The 19,645-nt window shown below is 37.7% G+C and overlaps 1 protein-coding gene across 13 annotated transcripts; it reads right to left on the bottom strand.

Moving 5' to 3' along the window:
• Nucleotides 1-824: 824 nt before the first annotated feature.
• Nucleotides 825-4,265, bottom strand: LOC130745769 (uncharacterized). Of its 13 annotated transcripts, none has more exons than XR_009021863.1 (9): nt 3,793-4,254; nt 3,400-3,538; nt 2,650-2,976; nt 2,426-2,541; nt 2,311-2,333; nt 2,002-2,131; nt 1,750-1,856; nt 1,470-1,641; nt 825-1,185 (listed from the first exon to the last, which is right to left on the bottom strand). XR_009021863.1 is itself a non-coding variant. In XM_057598141.1 (6 exons), the coding sequence occupies exons 3-6, from the start codon at nt 2,829-2,831 to the stop codon at nt 1,143-1,145; spliced, it is 354 nt and encodes a 117-aa protein (XP_057454124.1). In that variant the 5' UTR covers nt 2,832-2,976; nt 3,400-3,538; nt 3,793-4,265; the 3' UTR covers nt 825-1,142. The 13 variants fall into 13 exon arrangements, 1 of the variants encoding a protein (XP_057454124.1); XR_009021861.1 differs by having other exon boundaries at nt 2,311-2,352; nt 3,793-4,253; XR_009021862.1 differs by having other exon boundaries at nt 2,002-2,073; nt 2,311-2,352; nt 3,793-4,253.
• Between the last annotated feature and the right edge of the window lie 15,380 nt (nt 4,266-19,645).

The following is a 19,645-nucleotide window of genomic DNA, read 5'->3' as shown; positions in this document are numbered from 1 at the left end:
TTCTTGATTTATTTTAAAATCTAATAGTGGCCTGTGGGCCAGTTCATTTATCTGCGGTTTAAGCGGGGCGGACGCGAGTTAACTTAAATACAAGCTCATTTATTTGCGGGCCTACACGGACAAGCCCGCTAACGTGCGGGCCTATGCAGGGTGGGCTTATGCGGGGCGAGGTAGACCTCATACCCAGCTCTAGCGACGACACTCTAAGAGGGGAGTGTGGCGGCTGGGGACTCAATCACGACGAGGGTTGCGCACGTGAGAGCAGCGGCAGCGACGTCGCTCTAAGGATAGAGGGCAACAGCGGCTGCGGCGGCCGAAAGGAAAAAAAAACAATAAAATAAAATAAAAATAAAACTTAGGTTATAGGATCGGAACTAGCTTCTGATACCATGAAGGAATTGTATTCCGCGAATATTATTGATGAGCAAACACTCTATTTATACAATTACATAGTTGACTAATAATAAAAGCTAAACAAATCTAAACTTGATTACATGCGTAATTACATTGGTAAATAAATAAAGAATATTCTAATATAATATTCTATTATATTTTAACACTCAACATAAAGTTCCTCGGAAACCTTCGTCGTGTTCTAATAAAACTAGTGTTTTTTACCCGCGCGTTGCACGGGAAATATGTCTTTTGTATTTGATACATCAATTAATACTTTGATTATTAAAAATATATTAAACAACGAATGAAATATAAGAGTCAGAATTGATGAGTAAAGTGGACATAAAGACTTCTTTTCTAAGCCCGATTGAGACCAACGGGAACTCGTTTCACATTCTTCGTAAATATGAAGACGATAACACAAATCATTGATATAAGAAATTACCAACATATTAATCTTTTAAAAATAAATGTGATAGTATCACAAATCAGAATTGTGTAAGATAAATCATATAGTATAACATTATTGTGTTTATTCCAACTAAGAAGGGATGTCAATGGGTAGGTACTATAGTACCATCCTCATACCCGCGTTTGTAAAATTTACATATACCCGTCCCCATACTCACGTGGGTAGCAACTTGAAGCTCTCTACCTTTAGACAATTCAATATCCATCTTTGTCAAACCCCAAAAAAGAATCACCTGACCTCGATTAAACTAATAATGGCATTCATATCAGAACCATTAGCATCCTGGATTCAAGAAGACCAACCCAATATGGGCAAACCTGTAATCATGATGGGAACATATCAGTAAATTGAATTTGCATACCTTTAACACAGGTGTTTCACCATTTATAATGCTAAAAATATGAGGTTAGAATGTTAGATTCGTTTGACAATGCTATTTAAAACAGCAGTTGGAGTATTATGTTGATCACTGATATTTCCTTCTAGTGGTGGTGTTTTGTGGTGGGGGTATAAAGATGTTTTGACAGGCTATATTGCAAGTCACTGAAATAGCATCAAGTAGTACTACAAATAAAAAGAAACAAATATTAATAGGAATCACCTTGGTCTGTGGTGGTATGGGGCAAGAGAAGCCCATTATTGTTTCCGGCAAAACAATAGAAAGGTTAGTTAATAGGCTGATAGGTCTAAATCTAATACATGATAAATCGATTAATAAAAGAATCTGATGTAATCGTCTCTTCATTCTCTTGCTGATGGAAGAACATTCGCCGCTGACACAGAAGAAAAGAGCATAATGACTTCTCTTAACAATCTTGATACAGTCCAAGGCAAGGACTAATACTCATTGAGATTTAAGAAACCAACATAAAAAACATTACCAACGCAAAGACGGCTAACAAAGATTACACTTTGGATTGCAAGTCGATGGCAAAGTGGTTCCGTGGATTGCACTTTTTCTTTGCCACCATATATTTCCACTAAAAACCTAAAATGAAAAGTCAAATTCAAGAATTCCAATGACAAAAGGAATGAAAGGAAAATTTAAAAGTCCAGATAATATCAATTCAACAACTAAAGTATAGAATGTAATCAAAGAAAACTATATGTAAGGCTAGGTGAGAGAGGCTTACATTTCTTCGGTGCCAAAGAATTGAACAAAATATTTCTTGGGATCAGGGGCTTTATCCCAATCTTCAGGTCTGCTTATCGGAAGTAAAAAAAAACAACGAAATCAGCACCCTCACTACTGACAACTAAAACCTGAATCAACCAACATAAGATTGTAACTACATACTGCAACTTGTGAAGAGAAAATGAGGAAGAGAAAACATAACAAAGGGATAATGCACAACAAATGAATGATAAGAATAAGAAAGCAGAACAAAGGGATTTGGGGAATGGGATCTCGGACACATAAAATTGGTAGTGTAGAGGATTACCTAAGAGGGCTTCTTGTATTCATCTGACGAAATTTGTTGAACCTGCAATCATTCAAGAAACTGTAACAAAGAAACAAATAGAAGTCAGCGGAAGGAAGAAATCCAGAAAACCAACCTTCTCCTCGGAGCATGGGATGTGCTTCAACGATTCCAACCACAACCAAACTCGCTGGAATCCACAGATCCCCAAAAAATGATGAAGTCAAAGTCTCGCACAAAATCCTCATGCTCCTGTAGGCATCAAATTGAGCTAATCATTTAGAGCAAAATTTCAATTTGATGGTAGAAGGTCGAGGAAAAAATGAAGGCTGAGGTGGAGAGATTGAATTGAAAACCTACCGGATCAGAGAGACTCGCCATCTTCCCCTTCTCTGTTGAATGCACCCTGAATTCTCTCTCTCCTCTGCACACTGCTTCTTCTCTCGGTGGATATCAATCTCAAATCCCCATTTTGAAACCCTAAATGCACATTTGATTAAACTCTCGAATTTTCTCTTTGCTTGCTCCAATCGATTTCTCATCAGCCTTCTCTCTTCCGGTGTTCTCCATCAAACTGCACAGCTTGATCAGAAGCTAAAAAGGCATAGTACTTTACCAATTTCTTTGTTTTTGTTTATCTTTCAAGGCTTCAACATCCATCCAGTGGTCTAGCCCTTTCTTCTCAGCCTGCGTACAAAAGAATAAAGCATTTGAAATTAACACAACAAGGAGGGAAAGGTAACACTTGAATGGTAGTTGTCAAAAATTGTCAAAAGCACACAAATAAAATCCAAATGAAAAACAACTCTCTGGAAAAAAGCTAGTAAATCACAAAAGTGATTTGTCATTTAAAGCTTATTCAAGAAAAGAAACACAACTAAATGGAAAGAAACCAAACAAAAAGGTGTGTAAGGCATGTGGTTAATAGCACAAAAACCATATGGCAGATACTAAAAATTAGTAACAGATCAACTTACAATTATGCATGCATAGTCAACTATTACAATGGGAGCTATATTTTGTATTATTAAGAACAAAAAAACAACTGCATGTTGATTCCTTCATAAAACAAACCAAATTTGAATATATAAGAAACAAATGAATACTTACCCAAAGAAGCAAATCATACTTTGAGTTAAACAGTAATACACTACACTGACAGCTAAGGGAGCCACTTTCATCACCACAAATCAGCATTACATCTCCTATGTCCCTGGATCCACATACTTGGCAAGGTATCTCACCAGCACTGAAAATCATAAATGGAAATTAAAGACACAACTAATGAAAAACTCTGTCCACACCAATTCACCAGAAATATAAAAGAAAGAACCAAGATACTAAAAAACCATTGAGTCCAACTCACCATTATAATGAGAAATCGCTAAATAATTGTAGCCAAATAAGAATGGAAACCATTTTCTATATCCATGAACATGAATCTGAGCAGATCATTGAAACAGAAAAAAAAAAAAAAAAAAAAGAGATAAAAATCAAACAAACCTGAGCATAATAGTCCTTCCGACCCGGTGAGCAATCTGGTGACCACCCATATTGAAAGCCTTGAACTTTATCTTCTCAATACTGAACTCCTCCGAAGTTGGATATTGGGTAGGTTGATGCTCAGTCTCTGCATTATGTGCACAATCATTTTATACCAAATTAGCCAACTATAAGATATTAATATATTATATCAATAAATGTCACAGTAAGCAATGCCGCAGAGAATTTGATAAAGGAACATCTGCAGAAAGGATCATTAAAGAATTCAAATTCTGAATTGACTGCCCCTTTTCACGAAAATTGACATCTTGTATCAACCACAATTTAACATAAAACAGATAGGAAGGGAATAGAAGGGAGAGGTCGGTTTGTGGAGAAAATTAGTTGGAGAAGTGATTAATTCAGCCATGGCACCTTCGTTGTTGCTCTGAGTTTATTATTTGAGATCAATTTAGGTTTAGCCGTAAGGAGAAATAAGGTAAGGAGAAATTAGGGCATATGTGGCAAGTGGGGCCAAGGAGGAAGGACTGACGTGTAAAATATTAGGAGAGAATTAATCTGGGAGCGACACGTCACTAACTTGGCTTGTGGGAGCGACACGTCATGTTAGAAGTTGTTCTTTTCTAATATATTGATTGATGATTGATAATAGGTAATATTACAAAAATGATAAAAATGAAATGCAAGAATGTTTTAGGTGACCACATTAGTTTTCAAGGAGACCCACATTCAAGTTCCTGATTTTACACCAGCATCGACAAGTACGTGTTTCTTTGGATAATTGTTTGTACTGAATAACAATGCTCATTCTAATAACTAGTAGGCTTATTAGCACTTTTGGTCCCCCAAGTTTCTAAATTGTGCAAACAAGGTCCCTCAACTTTAAATATAGCAGTTTGCTACCTCCACATTATACTCTGTTAGTACTTTTGGTCCCTCACCAGTTTTCCGTCCAAAAACTAACGTTTTTGCTGATGTGGATGTTTTAACATAATTTAAATTGATAAAATTAATTAAAAAAAAATAAAAAATCCTAAAATATTTAAAGAAATTTAAAAAACAGAATATGATTTTCTGGAGAAGGAAAAAAAAACATAATACAATATCATTTGTAACAAAAAAAAAAGGATTACAATATCATCTCATCTTCTTCACGTTAAAAAAAACATCATCTTCTTCAATCATCATCTTCTCATCGTCATCATTTTTCTATCTCTCTCTTTTTCTTCTTCTGCCATCCCAACCCCTTCAAATCCCCTTCTCAAAAACCTCCACCACCACCGATTCTCCTCTCTGAACCAATACCACCGTCAAATCCCTTCCTCTGAACCCACAACCGTCGAATCCGTCGATCTCGTCCCTCAGCCTCTTCCAACCCACATCTGGTCCCAGATTCGAGCATAAGTGTGGAGAGATGAAGTGGTAGTGGCATCAAGAGTGGAGAATGACAAGATCGAGAGGAAGAGAATGGACACCGTAGCTTGGGGCTCGACGACGACACAGTTTACACGATGGTGGCTTTGGCCGTGCGATTTGGGACGGAGGAGCGCTGCTTTCGGTGGTGCGAAGATATAATTGAATTGCAGAACATAATTTGTTGTTGAGAATGAATTTCACATTTGCAGAAACATTGAATTGCAAAAAATAATTGGTTCAGATTCATGGGAAAGAGAGGAAAATGTATTGGATTTAATTAGGGGAGAGTTGAGGAGGAACCATTTGGCGATTTCAACTTTCTGCTTGTCGCTGAACTCTAATTTTTCTTCTGCCATTTTTATATCTCTACTCTCGCCACAAACGAAGCCATTGATTGATGAGAGTTTGAGGGGATAGGGAAGAGAAAAGGGAGAGATGGTGGGTATTCTTCTTTGATTGATTTTTTGAGTTTTAATTGATTTTCTAGGAAAAAGTTGCAGAAGATAAAGATGTTTAGGAGAGGAAGTTTTATTTTTTTTTCCTGGGTTTTCTGGGCAAGGTGATGAGGAAGATGAAGAGCGGGGCATTTTCTAGGTTTTTAATTTTTTTTAATATTTTAATTAATTTTGTTTGCATAATTACCTATTTACCCTTAGAACCGTGAGTTTTTGGACGGAAAACTGGTGAGGGACCAAAAGTGCTAACGGAGTCTAACGTGGAGGTAGCGAAATGCTATATTTAAAGTTGAGGGACCTTGTTTGCACAATTTAGAAACCTGGGGGACCAAAAGTGCTAATAAGCCTAACTAGTAATATGGATGGGCCAACTACTGTGTTGTTTTTCTTAAGAGGATCATTGTCACATCTATTCTTTTTTTTTTGGTCAAATCTATTCTTCAAGTCGTTATAATTTGGATGGCTTCATGGTGTTGGGCTTAGCTAAGTTGTTTTGTTGTTCACTTTTGCCATATCTAGGTAGTTGGTATGTGTTTGTGCTTTATTGTTTGGGTTTTGGTGGGATAATGATTATATGCTTATCAATTCTTTTTTTTTGTGGTAAATAACGAGACGAAGTAAAGCAACAAACAAACAAACAAAAATGCGGGCAAAGAGTCCGAAGATAAGAAATCACATATGAGGTACCCATCATATCAGCAATCATCAAAATGTTCATTCCCTCAATTGGGGTCGAAATGAAAACCAAAGGCCTATCCCAGCGCAAAGTATGAAAATCAAATCAACTCAAGTATTGTCTCCCGCAAATTATGATTTAGCTCCACCGTCCAAAAAAGATTAGTTAGAACCTTAATATCCGAAATGAGAGAGGCATAGCAAAGGCCATGATACGATTCACTATTGACCAACCTAAAAGCATTCATACAGTCAAGAGTCAATTAGATACTCCACAACACGAAAGTCATGCTCCCAGACTATCACCAGACCATGGAAAATAGATAAAAGATATAGATGCTGGATCTCAAAATTTCAATAAATTAATTAATTTTGTTGTTAAAAGATGATTTAATTTAAATGCACAGACAATGTAAAAAGTCTTACACATACGTCCAATCACATCTCCCCATTATAATTTTTAAATTCAAATTTAATTAATGAATTCTAATTGGATTCTTGTGTAAGACTGTTTACCCAAAATCTCACTGCATAATACTTAAGATATAGAAAATAACTAGTAATATGGAACCTGCGACGGTATAGAAATATAACTGAAACTGAAAAAGTAGGGAAAATAGAGAAATTATGTTATTGTGTGATAATACTACTACTTTTTTTTTTTAGAAAAAAGAACAATTTATTGAAAATTATAAAAAACCATGAGAACAACCTTCTCATGAGATAGGTGAAAACAAAAGACCTTCACTACTGGATAAAAATCCAAAACATGAACCCTCATACCAGAATAGATAATAATCTAACAATAGAAACCACAAATGCATCGATGCGTTTTTATATCACATTTGTTATCAACACTCTCTCCGTATAAATCTTTGCAAGTGTCTCCACAATCTTGTGCCCCAGGATTACAAGGATAAGATGGCATTTTATAACATATCTTCGGCGTATTCGCATCTGCCATTCGCACTTGTTTTCCTGCATAAATCAATAAATTTGGTTAATATGTACATCAATATTAAAAGAATTAAAACTCGTGAAAAATCAGTGAATACCAAGATCAATAGAAAGAATCAAAAGGAGTACGGAAAAATAAAATAGAATCTTCATTGTCTTCTATGAATTTTAATAACATCGTTCAGTTTTCTCCTATATATATATATATGTGTGTTAGTGAAAGAGACTTAATCTTTGCATTAAATAATTGAAAATGTCATTTTATTAAAACCTTAAATAATAAAATTAAAAAATGAATAAATACTTTTAAGTCATAATCTAGTCAACCACCTACTAAAATCAATTAATAACAATGTTAATTCGTTAATTACAAAATTTTATATCAATCATTATATAAATTACCGATTGTATAAAATTTTAGTTTCTCATATTTAAAAACAGTAATAATAATCAAGACTTAAATTTTAATTATTAATGACAACTTAAGAAACCAATTTATAAAAAATAATGATTATAACTAAAAGTAAAATTGACATGTCCTTCCAATAAATAAAAATATTATTTTGACATTATCTAAACTTTAATATTATCCTTTTTATTAAATACTAATTGTAAACATTTTAATGAGTTTCTCATTATTCATGACAATGTGTGAAAAGAAATTAAAAATAATAATGATAATAATAAGTAATAGTAAAATTGACTTGACCTTCACATTAGTAAAAAAACTAATTAGTTATTAATACCCTTTTTTATTAGTTATTATGTTAATTACTAATTGTACAACGTTTCCATTTCTTATTTTTAATGACAACTTTAGAAAAAAAAATTAAAAGTAAAATTGACTTGACCTTCACATTAACAATAATATTAGTTGATTATTGATGAACTTTTATGTTATTCATTTTTTAATTACTAACGGTAAACTTTTTTAATTTCTGATATTAATCCCAAATTGAGAAAATATTCTAAGTAATAATATAATTGTAATAAGTAAAATAAAATTTAATTAATTATTAATAACATTTTATCGTTAAAACTAAAAAATTGCAATATTTATATATGTTAAAAATATTTTAAATAAAACCGTGCAACAAACGTATATTATATCTAATATGTGGAGGAGAGGATATCCGGTTTTATATGCACTCAATTAGATAAAGTCATAAGCATTAATTCGTCAAAAATATATGTTTTAATTACATATCAAACCACCTATGTTTTATATATATATTATTAAAAAAAATTGACAGTATATTATTAAAGTTAACTTGACTGAACATTTAACTTGAATAATATGAGAGAAGTGATGGACAATCTACAAGTGCGCAGATTTTACCCGATTTTAAATATCAAATCCACATGCACTGTGAGTGAAAAAACCTTGGTTTAAGTCAAAAGTTTGCGAGTTCAGAAAACAAATAAAATTCAGTTTTAGAATTGTTTGATTTTGACAAAAAGATGTCGATGTAGCAATGGTGAAATGTGTAAAACTCAATGATAAACATGTCTTCGATTTTCGTTCAAATAGTCCGTTTTAGTAAACCTATCCTACACATCCGAATTCTGTGGCATCCCCCTTCCCCCTTCCTGTGCGACGTCAACGCAAAGAGTGTAAAGAAGACGACACAGTTTTTTTTGACTAACTTTTTTTTAACTACATCAAACTATCAAACCTCATATTAATTGTTCTTGGGATTAAGACGGAATATCATAATCCCCTTTTAAACTTCAAAACCAAAGTAGACAACGTCTATCCTGAAACCATCTAAAACGTAATTATACATCCTTACATTGTACTATACATCTTCCCTGAGTCTTATTCTCCTAACCACTGACAGCTACCATGGCTTAATAGCTTCGGCAAACAGCAACCAACTCGGTCTAAGCCCATTTCTAGCCTTCACCTGAAAATGTTAACCACTGGAGGGAGTGAGATACCAACAGTATAAGTACATGGATGTGTCAGTAGCACCGACCCGAGTCACATGTCGGTCGGCCAAACACAATTCATATTCCAGATATATCAATACTATTATATCATAATATCATCACAAACAAATCATCAAGCACATGCAATATGATGCATCGTGAGTGTTTACCACCTTGCCACTCCTTTCCTTCAGTCAGACTTCTCCCTCATTGCTTCATTGAAGAAGAGGGCCCCTCGCCTGACCTTTTTAAAGTCATTTAGGATGCATATGTGTGTTTTAGGGCCCGAAGCTTTTAGCTTCACACTCTTCGGAAGGTCGTCTCGGGAACATGGACATTCCTGACAGTCCACTCTTTACTGGACATGATCGCTCAGTAGCTCTCAGACAGATTGCAAGACTTTTCCCAGTTCTTGAAACGTTCATATCAGGCCGGCCTCCGGGAGTAAAACCCTCCAGGAGCAGGGACCCAAAACCTAACAATACCAACCAGCAGTAAAAGATTGAAACTAAAAACATAGAACAACAAGCAGCAGCAAGCAACCCAAAACCAGTTACCATACCACCTCCACAACAGCATTGGTCAAGAAGAGCATTGAGAGCGAAAGGGAACCGTAGCATCAAACCTATGCCTTAACCCACACTACACAGGAAGTGGCCAATCCAAAGCTCCGCTCCAAGATACACCACCGTCGCGTCCGGCAAAAGAACCCACCAAAGCCATCACCGACAACCTTGATCGGATGAACCAACCTGCCCCCAACAATCATCACCGTCAACCTCAATCCGCAAGCTCTGCCACAACAAAGGCACACACCGCAGCATCAACATCGTCGTGACAAAAAACCTGAAACCCAAACAAAAACCCAAAACCACCAGATCCACATCACTTAAGAGAAGAGGCGAGTAAACAACGTCAGACAAAGAAAGGAGAAGCCTGTGACGATGCAACTGAAGGCGAGGACACCCTCGAAACAGTAGGATGATGAAAAAGGTGCATCAAGCAGAGCAAAGAGCGGCAGCCGAGAGGGAGAGCAAAGTCGTCGTCACCGGGCAAGCTACCACCGCTGGCACCAGAAATAGGGGAAGAGAGCCTCTGTTTCACCACAACAAACATTAGAGGCTAGAAAGTTGCGCTGACACGCCATCACCAGTCGCACCGCTGATAGCAATGTTCATCGCATCACATCCACGAAAGCAAGGTAACGCAGCATCAACCCAAGGGAGGATGACGAGACAAAGGATGCGAGCACGTCCCGGAGCGACAGATCTAGAGCTCCGACGCCATGAAGGGAGGAGAAGAGGCCAGCAAAGGGTGGCCTCAACAACCTTATTGGAAGCGAAAGGGCCGATCCAAACCTCCACCACTGCGGAGGCCAAAGACGCCAGGAGAACGAAACGGTCAGAGAAAGAGGGGATGAAGGGGGTTGTCGCCGCGCACAGGGGCGGCGCGGCGACCACCCCAAAGGAATCAGATCAAGAAACGAGTTTTAGGAGGAGAGAGGGTATAGCGTTTTCTCTCTCTAGATACCCTTAAATCCCAATGATATATAAGTGTACTCGTACAATCATTTATTCTCCAACAATTTTAATTGTTATAGCATTATTCCTAAAGTGTCACATATGTTACTTGAGTTATGTCCCTAAATATCGTTATTACTTCTTCTACATGCACATACACTTATTAAGTGACTTCTCGTTAATTATCTACTTTAGTTGATTATCCTTAGGTTCCTTTAACTTCTTCATATAGACACCTTATTACTCTGGGTCATCTAGGTGAAATTATGTTCTTAAAGACTTTAGTAAACTTCCAATTAGCATAGTTAACTACATTTAGGTTACACTATCATTAAACTAGTTATTATATCCTAGTTCATTTGTCTTATGTACTAAACTATTCTATTTCCATTAATTCTTCATTATCTAACTTCATTAACACTTAACTTAGCCATTTGATTAATCTTATGTTAACATTAGCCATTTTACTTAATTAATAACCTTAACTAATTCTTTACTTAATTCTTTTTCTACTATCATCTAATTATCTCGTACTAATCTAATTTAGCCTTACTTGATTATGGTAATTTACTAATTATTATCATTATTATTATTAACTTAATTAAGTCTAATTAGTCACTAATTAGCCATATTAACCCTAATAAATTATGATTAGAAACAATTAGTGCTTTTCTTCCTCATTCTCAATCTGATCACAACCTTAGCAACATCAATATTACTTTGACTTATTAAATAACCTATTTTCTTCATGAATTTACCATAAATGGTGTTTCTTATGACTTAAGAATGTAAATTTCATGACTATACTTAGACTATTCTTCCCTACTTTCAGACCTATATCACTCTGGAATTACATGCAACAAGTTCCTAGTGATTTCAGCCCTACTGCCCCTGGTGATCATCAACTTCACGAGCATCACCATGAAGGTGAGGAAGAGGAGAATCGAGTTTTCATTCGGTCATTCCAGTGATCTTTTCCTTCATTTCTGTACCTAGAAATCTTCAAAAGCTACCCAGGAAGGATTCTAATAGTTCAGAACCAAGCTTATACAGTCTTAATGCCTTAGAGTTCTCAAAATGTGCAAGCTTGAATTTTACTTAATCTAATTCGAAATTAGCTTACCCAGAATCCAAAACCATGTTTTTCATGTCCTAAATACTAAAACAGGGGTTAAAAATACGTCAGGGGAGGCTAGAACGAACCAGAATTAAGTTTCACGATTTTCCGGTGCTGGAGAAAACGATCAGAGCTGCAGCGTTCACGGCGGATGAGGAATCAGGGACCAGGGCCAGGTGTGTCTCGTTTCTAGGAAGAGAATGGTGGTGGTCTCGTGGTGTGGGTCGATCAGAGCTGGAAGAATCGGGCGATTACATGTCATAATTTGCCGCCGGAGAGCTTGAAGCTTCTTCTTCCACACGATTTCTTGCCCAAAACTTGTCAAATTTTGCCCAGAATTAATCTAGGGACTTCCAGAAACGTAATGGAACAGGTTTGGAGAGGATTTAGAGAAGGAAAATGGAAATTCAAAGAGGAGAAGCTTTAATCTTGAATTAGAGAGAGCTGAGAGCTTCTCCCTCTTTCTCTCTTGTTTCTGAACCTAACACTAGTGTCCTTGAACCTCAAGAGCTTCAGAATTCACGTATTTATAGACCTAGAAGTGATTAAGCAAATAATCATGGTTATCTCCTTAAGCATGTTGCTTCACCAATGGAGTTTCATGCAAGGTGATTAGCATTAATCTTCTGGACCGTCGTGATGATCATTCATGAGCTGGAGATGCACAGGAATAAGTTGCAGAAGTTGTCTTGGTTTTGCTTGACATAATGATAATGGTGAATAGTTATTTTACTATTCATTCCTATTTGTCATGATGACTATTTTGTTGCTTTGTGGAGGGAATAATGTGGGGAATTAAATGTCATGGAATGATGAAATCAGATGGTGAAGAGGTGACATGCGTGGCATCAAGTTCCAGAAGAGAATTTCAATGATTTTCATGATGTATGGACATGTACTATGCATCATAATGCATGAATGTTGAAATGTCATCTTTTGTTGGTTTGTGAAGACAATGATGTGAGAAATTAAATGATAGTTCATATGTTTATGGTGAGATAGAGCTGAACGTGTTATAAGGCTTGAAGGAAAGCTTGAATGAGTATTTTGGGGTATTAAAGTACACACATGTGATACCAAGTTCCAAGAGTGTACTTATGAGGTTGGATAGTGTTGTCATGGTCTTTGGATGCCATTTACATGTCATGGGGATACATGTATAGGCTGATCACGTGAGTTGATGAGAAGAATTTGATAAATATGACATGGAAAAGTGGTGAAAGTGATAGGTTATCACCAAAGTAGCAACATTTTTGGCCATATGTGCTTTCCATTGTGTTCTAAGGTAGAATGAGTCTATAATAGTGAATTATGGGAGAGATAATTTCGTGCATGGGCTACACTAAATGAGAATTCTAAGCAAAATTCAGTATAGACGCTAGTTTCGTCAATAGAGAATTCTACTCGCTCGATCGATACCACGGTTACTACGAGTATACGATATCGTCGTAGTGATTACTTTAACGATGAGGTAGTTGGAAAGGATATTGGATTGCTTAAGATCAATTTAAGCGATCAGAGAACAAGGTATTTCGTTCGTGTCGAGTTCGATAGCTATCGGTTGGGCTTATTCGCTCGTCGATTACCTAAGTACGCACTTGACGTGCATATCTTCAAAGTAGGTTAAAATGCGGGATGTTACAAATTCCTGAGTCTCTCCTTGATGCTAAAGCCTAAGCAACTACCTATCAATGCCTCGCATAGATAACTCACAAAGCAAAAGATAAGTACAATTCCTTGCCAACTTAAACATTTGTTTGAAGCATTAAGCATGTATATTCAGGCCAACAAACCCCAAACCTTACTCTATTCCTAGAAGCAAGCATAGAAGGGGTAATCCCAAAACAAGTCCCTAAACCACAATGCAACTTCCGTTTTGATTATAGTTTAGCAAAAAGCAAGCGTGCACTCAAGCTTATAATGAAAAGCAGAAAAGGGATTCAAGGGTTTACTCAAGAACACATGCATAGAAATAGGAATTAGAACTAAAACATCATAGTCTTACAAAAACCCAAAGAAAAAGCAAGTCCCTTAAACAAAATACCAAAACAACTATTTATAGCTGAACAAAACGAGACTGAGTGCTCGAGCGCTAAACATGGGCGCTCGAGCGCCAGCTACCAAAACAAAACTTCCAGAGCTACTGGAGTGAATGTGCTCGAGCACTAGGTCATGCCGCTCGAGCGCCAAAGCCAATTCTCCACCAAGAAAAGTATCTGCTGCAATGGCGCTAGAGCTCTAATTGTGGGAGCTCGAGCACTAGAAGTTTGACCAAAACTTTCAATCCAGCCTTCAATTCAACAATCAACGCTCCAAGCCTCTTGATCTTCCACATTCCCTTCAGTTTTAAGCTACCAACCTTCATCAAAGCACTATGGAAAACTTCAAGAATACCAATCATTTATTTACACAAGAGTCCCAAGACAAGTGACAAATGCTAAAAGACCCAAAACTATAATAAAATATGAAAAGAGGTCCCTAAAGACTCACTAAATTACCAAACCAAAGCAAATGCAGAAATAAATGAAAAATTGCATGAAAAAGAATTAAACACTACATGAGACAAAGAAAAACACTAAAAAGAAACAAAGAAATGATCCAAAAAACTAGGACAAAAATCGGGTCATCACACCACTATACTCAAAGACAGCTCGCCCTCGAGCGTAACTCAAAAAAGCTTGTCCTCAAACACAAAGAATTGCTCCCAACACACATGCCAAAAAGGAAAACATTTTCAGAAAGACCGAGGGATCACATTATTGCAATAGGTTCCAAGAGAAAGATTCAACAATCAACTTCATCCACTCTCAGACAAAGAAGAGTTAGAGTCCACTATGAGAAACATTTAGAACTATCATCCTAGCATGAGACAAATATTTAGTGCACTGAGCACACAGGCAGTTCATAAGTTCTTGGAATCATTCACGCAAAAGCAACTATGGTTGACAATGCATTATTTAATGAGACTTCAAAAAAGGTTGTAATGTTGACTAGGTAAAGCACAAGGTAAGGTGGTCCCTAAAGAAGACTAAGGCTGGACAAAAATTGAGTGTTATTCTACTTGAAAATTCGGAGCTTCCAAGCTATTGTTACTTAGCAAACAAGTCTCTTAACCCCATTTATTTCAACACATTGTTTTTTTTGTTTTGCTTTTCTTTGGGAGCTCCCATTTTGACAAGGAGTTCAATTTTTTTTTCTTTCCAACTTTTTCTTTACACTTAAGGCAAGAGACAATTGAAACTTTTTAACATTAGCTCCATTATGAAACAAGACCACAACTCCCCATTGAACCCACCGAACAACCAGCCCAATAAACAAAGGTAACAAGGAAATCTCCATAAGGCTCAAAGGGGTCAACTAGGGACAAAATGTAGCAAAAACTCTGAAGTCCAAGAAAACCTACCAGTCTCAAAAATGCAAGTCTCCCTAAGCATGCAAAGAGTGAATTCAACACAAAACCAAGAAGTGCAAGTGAGTCAGGATCCTTTAGGGAAATAATATAGTGAAGGGTCAAAGAGAGACCCTTGTGGACTCACATCAACTCTAATCCTTCAGAAACACTCATAAAACCGAAGTCTCCTCCTCTCTTTCCCAAATATACAATCACTCCCCCAAAACAGAACAAAGTGCCCACAAAACAATTTACAAAACAGGCAACATGTGAGAGAGCAAGACTGGAGAACATGTTAATTGAGTATAAGGAAGTAAAGACCAAGGCATAAAGACACTATTTACAACAATGCATGAACTTAAGAAAAATAAAAATCTACAAAAGAAATATATGCCAAAAATGCATGAGCTACACTAAGAGCAAGAAAGGAAGCTCAACAACAGTCACTCCATGGGGTCATTGCCATCCCCATCACCACCATAACTCGATGCAAATCCAGCATCATGAGCAATGCTCAAGTCCACCATCCCCTGCTCCAGAATATTAAAATCAAGCGGGCCATGATAATCGGGATGCGAAGTGCTCTCACCTCGCCAATAGAGGTCCAGGTCCCTGTGCAAGCGATCCTGCCTCATAAACATGTGCCTCAAGGTCGCCTCTGTCGAAGCTGGTTGAGGGTTAGGCTGAGGTGGAGTCATAACCTCTTCAACTCCCACATGCATATCTACCTCAACCTCTGGCTCCTGGGGTGGTTCAGGCTCACCTTGCTCTTCATCATCATAATGAGGCATTCTAGCCTTCCAGCTGTCATACAATCTCTTCATCGTTGTCTTTGAAAGGAGAGGTGCAATGATCAACCTTTTCTCAATAACATAAGCTGGTTTCCCAGCTCTCTCTCACACTTGTGGATGTGATCAAGTGAGGGTAAATGGGGCGCAACTTATCTCCACCCATGTTGTAGTGCATGTAGATCCTGAAGAATATGATCCTTGCCACATCAATTGGGTGGCCCCTGATGATGAAATAAATTGCCACCAACGTATCCCATCTCACTTCAGACTTGTGAGAGCTCGGAATCAAAGAATCTTGCACAAACTGCGCCTGAACTCTAGCCAAGGGCGTCATAGAGGATCTCAGCAAAAACATAACCTCCTCTTTTGCATCCAACTCCTAAATATGTCCAGACATGACCAACACTTGTTTCATATCCTCCAAGAGCTCAGGTGACTGGACATCAAGCAACTAAGGGAATGCGGGCCTGTTGGGAAAGAGTGCATTTTCCTCATCTTCAGTGAGGAGACCCAGAAAAGTCCTGATATCACAGGCACGCTACTTAATCTCATTCCCTCCAAACCAAGAAGTGTAGGTTGGGGGATTTGGCTTGTTCTCCTTGTCATCGCAGCGGGTGTTAGCATAAAACTCCCTGACCATCACCTCATATGCCTCATGAATTGGGTTAACCCAATCTTCCAATTTTCTGGTCTCCATAGCTTCTTGTATCCCGTGGGCATCTCTTCTTCCCTCCCGGTAAAAGACCCCCGCTCCTTTACACACTCCTTGTGTACTAGAACAGTGCGGTAAAACTCTTCCTTCAGCGCAGAAATGAAGTTGGTATTATCATAGTTCCGGGCAGCGGAAGAAGAAGTTGTGCTCTTGTGGTTCTTTGTCTCTTAGCAGGCATCTGCAAAATAGAACAACCACATAGCCAAATCCAAACATGAGTAATGTTAGTTATCAACAAAAATGAAAAAAAAAATCCTCGAAGGAAAACCTCCATACGCTAACTATTTACAACCTAAGACTACCAACAAAGGAACACTCAACAATCTTCTTCGTGACTTTGGAAAATCAGAGAAACAACGACAAAGAAATTTGCACAAAATTGACCAACAAAACTGTTGTGGCATTCCAACAAACACATGGTAGGCAAGAACAAAACTACCAAAATTCACACTAATCTACACTACCCAAACCAAAACTTCAACCCAAACTCAGTAAGCATGTACAAAACTACCTAGGAAATGTAAATCTAACCCAATACCCACTTTCACAATGTAAAATCAAAGCTCACTCAAATCCGCATTGAAGCATGCATTATGAAACTCAAGAACAAAGATGGATGAAATAAACCAAGAACTTACCTTTAAAGTGAGTGGAAGTGGGTGAAGATGAAAATGAACTTGAGAATGCAAAGCTTTGAGAGCTAAAGAGAAGTTACAATGTGTAAGTGAGAAAAGGGAAGTAGAAATGGGGTAGAAAAGGGGGTAGGACGGTTTTTAAGAGAAAAAGGGAAGTTAAGAAGTGGGAAATATGAAAGGTTAGTAGGGACTTAATGAAAACGCACCAGTTACGAGGTGCTGGAACTCGAACGTTGGACTTGTGCGCTTGAGCGCCACTAGGCAAGGAACCCAGTGAAAATTACTAGAGCACCGCTCGAGCGCCAAACAAACCAAACCTATTGTAGCTATGGCGCTTGAGCGCTATGTTAGCCCGCTCGAGCGCTATATTAGCCACATAGCGCTCGACCGCCAGAAACCTCTTTTTTTGTTTTATGGCTTTCTTTCTTCTTCTTTTTTGCATTTTTTTCTTAAAATAAAGAACAAAGATAAAACTAAAAAAACATAGGTTGTCTCCCATTCAGCCCTAAGATGTAGTCTTAGGTAGACTTTCCTTCCTAGGGTGTTAGGTACAAAAAAGTCCTCCAAGAAAGGATGTTGTCAAGACCATCATACCAAATCCTTGCTTCCCTCTTTAAAGAATGAGGGAAGAGCTTAATATTGAGCTCATCACTAGTCATACATTTAATTTCTATAAGGTAACTAACTTAGGTAAATCGGACATGTGGGCATGGAGATTCTCATATTTAGACCCCTCATATGTGTTCCCACCAACAAGTTTGATGAAAGCTTGGATAAGCTCATCATCTTTTTCACTAATTTCGAGGGTCTCTCCTGAAATGTTGGACAAGTCCTTAACAACATCACAAACAAAATCATCTTTAGGGTTAGGTTGCAACATAGAATTAAAAACCGAAAACCTTACCTTGTCCTTACCAACTTTCAGAATGAGCTGACCCTTATCAACATCAATCTTAGCCCTACCAGTGGCTAAGAAGGGTCGGCCTAGAATGAGAGGAATCTTAGAATCGTCCTCCATGTTCAGCACCACAAAATCCACCGGAAACACATACTTATCCACCTTCACCTTCACATCCTCAATGATCCCATACGGTGTTTTCAGGGATCTATTCGCCATTCGCAAAGAGATCATGGTCAGGGTGACCTCACCTAGATTCAACCTCTTGAACATGCTAAGTGGCATCAAGTTAATGCTCGCTCCCAAGTCACACAAATCATCAACTTCCGACAACCCCTCAATCTCCACTGGGATAGTGAAACTCCAGGATCTATCATCTTCAAAGGCATCTTCCTTTGCAAAATTGCACTACACTCCTTAGTCAACGTCACAGTCTCATCAACCTCCCTTAGCTTCCTTTTTTTACTCACCCTCATGAACTTAGTATAAGTTGGCATTTGCTCCAAAGCATCAGAAAATGGAATATTAATGTGGAGTTTCTTAAAAACATCCAAAAACTTTGAAAACTTTTTATCCATATTCTTATTAGCCAATGCTTTAGGAAATGGAACTTTTCTAGGTTCAGAAGAAGTCACTCACCACTCTTGTTTTCTCAGGATCACTTACTTCCTCCTCCATAATTTCCTCACTCTTTTCTTCCTCAATTTTCCTCTCTACCTCACTTAACACTCTACCACTTCTAGTGGAAATAGCAGAAGCATTTTCTTGTTTAGGATTAGGAATAGAATCGGAAGGAAACTTACCTTGAGGTCTCTCACCTACTTGCTTGGCCAGCTGGCCAAATTGATTCTCTAGGTTCTTGATAGCCGCATCTTGGTTCTTGAAGTTGTTCTCTAAACGTTTGATGAAGCTCTCCACTATCTCCTCCAAGCTTCTCTTGCTCCTACCTTCACCACCAACTTGCTCTTGGCCTTGTTGCGATTGTCTATAGGTTTTGCCCTGGAAACCTTGATTGGGGAATTGCCTTTGAAAGGTACCTCCATGTCCATTGTTTCCTTTCCCCCTCCAAGAGAAGTTTGGGTGGTCTCTCCATCCTGGATTGTAAGCATTGGAAAACGGGTCATTCCTCATCTGACCTGAAGCCTTGACTTCTTCCTCACCTCTAGTCTCGGTACAAGATTCATTATCATGAGGCCCTCCATAATTCACACATTCCACCTTGGTTACTCTAGCACCGACCACCTTGGTCCCCTTCCTTTGGTTTTGAATCTCAGCCATTTGCTTGGAGAGTTGCTTGTTGAAGGCCATGAGTTGATCATAGGCTTCAACTTCGAGTACTCCTCTTTGGGCTTGG

Source organism: Lotus japonicus, chromosome 3, assembly GCF_012489685.1.
Source record: "Lotus japonicus ecotype B-129 chromosome 3, LjGifu_v1.2".
In the NCBI taxonomy this organism is placed as follows: Eukaryota; Viridiplantae; Streptophyta; class Magnoliopsida; order Fabales; family Fabaceae; genus Lotus; species Lotus japonicus.
Note: the sequence above shows the minus strand (reverse complement) of the source record. Positions and strands in the feature narration are given on the sequence as shown.

Coding starts and splice junctions, on each gene's coding strand:
- LOC130745769 (XM_057598141.1), bottom strand. CDS start 2,831: ATGAGAAATCGATTGGAGCAAGCAAAGAGAAAATTCGAGAGTTTAATC. Junction 2,371..2,649: donor TGGCGAGTCTCTCTGATCCG/GTAGGTTTTCAA, acceptor TCTTTGTTACAG/TTTCTTGAATGATTGCAGGT. Junction 2,071..2,310: donor AATACAAGAAGCCCTCTTAG/GTAATCCTCTAC, acceptor TCCGATAAGCAG/ACCTGAAGATTGGGATAAAG.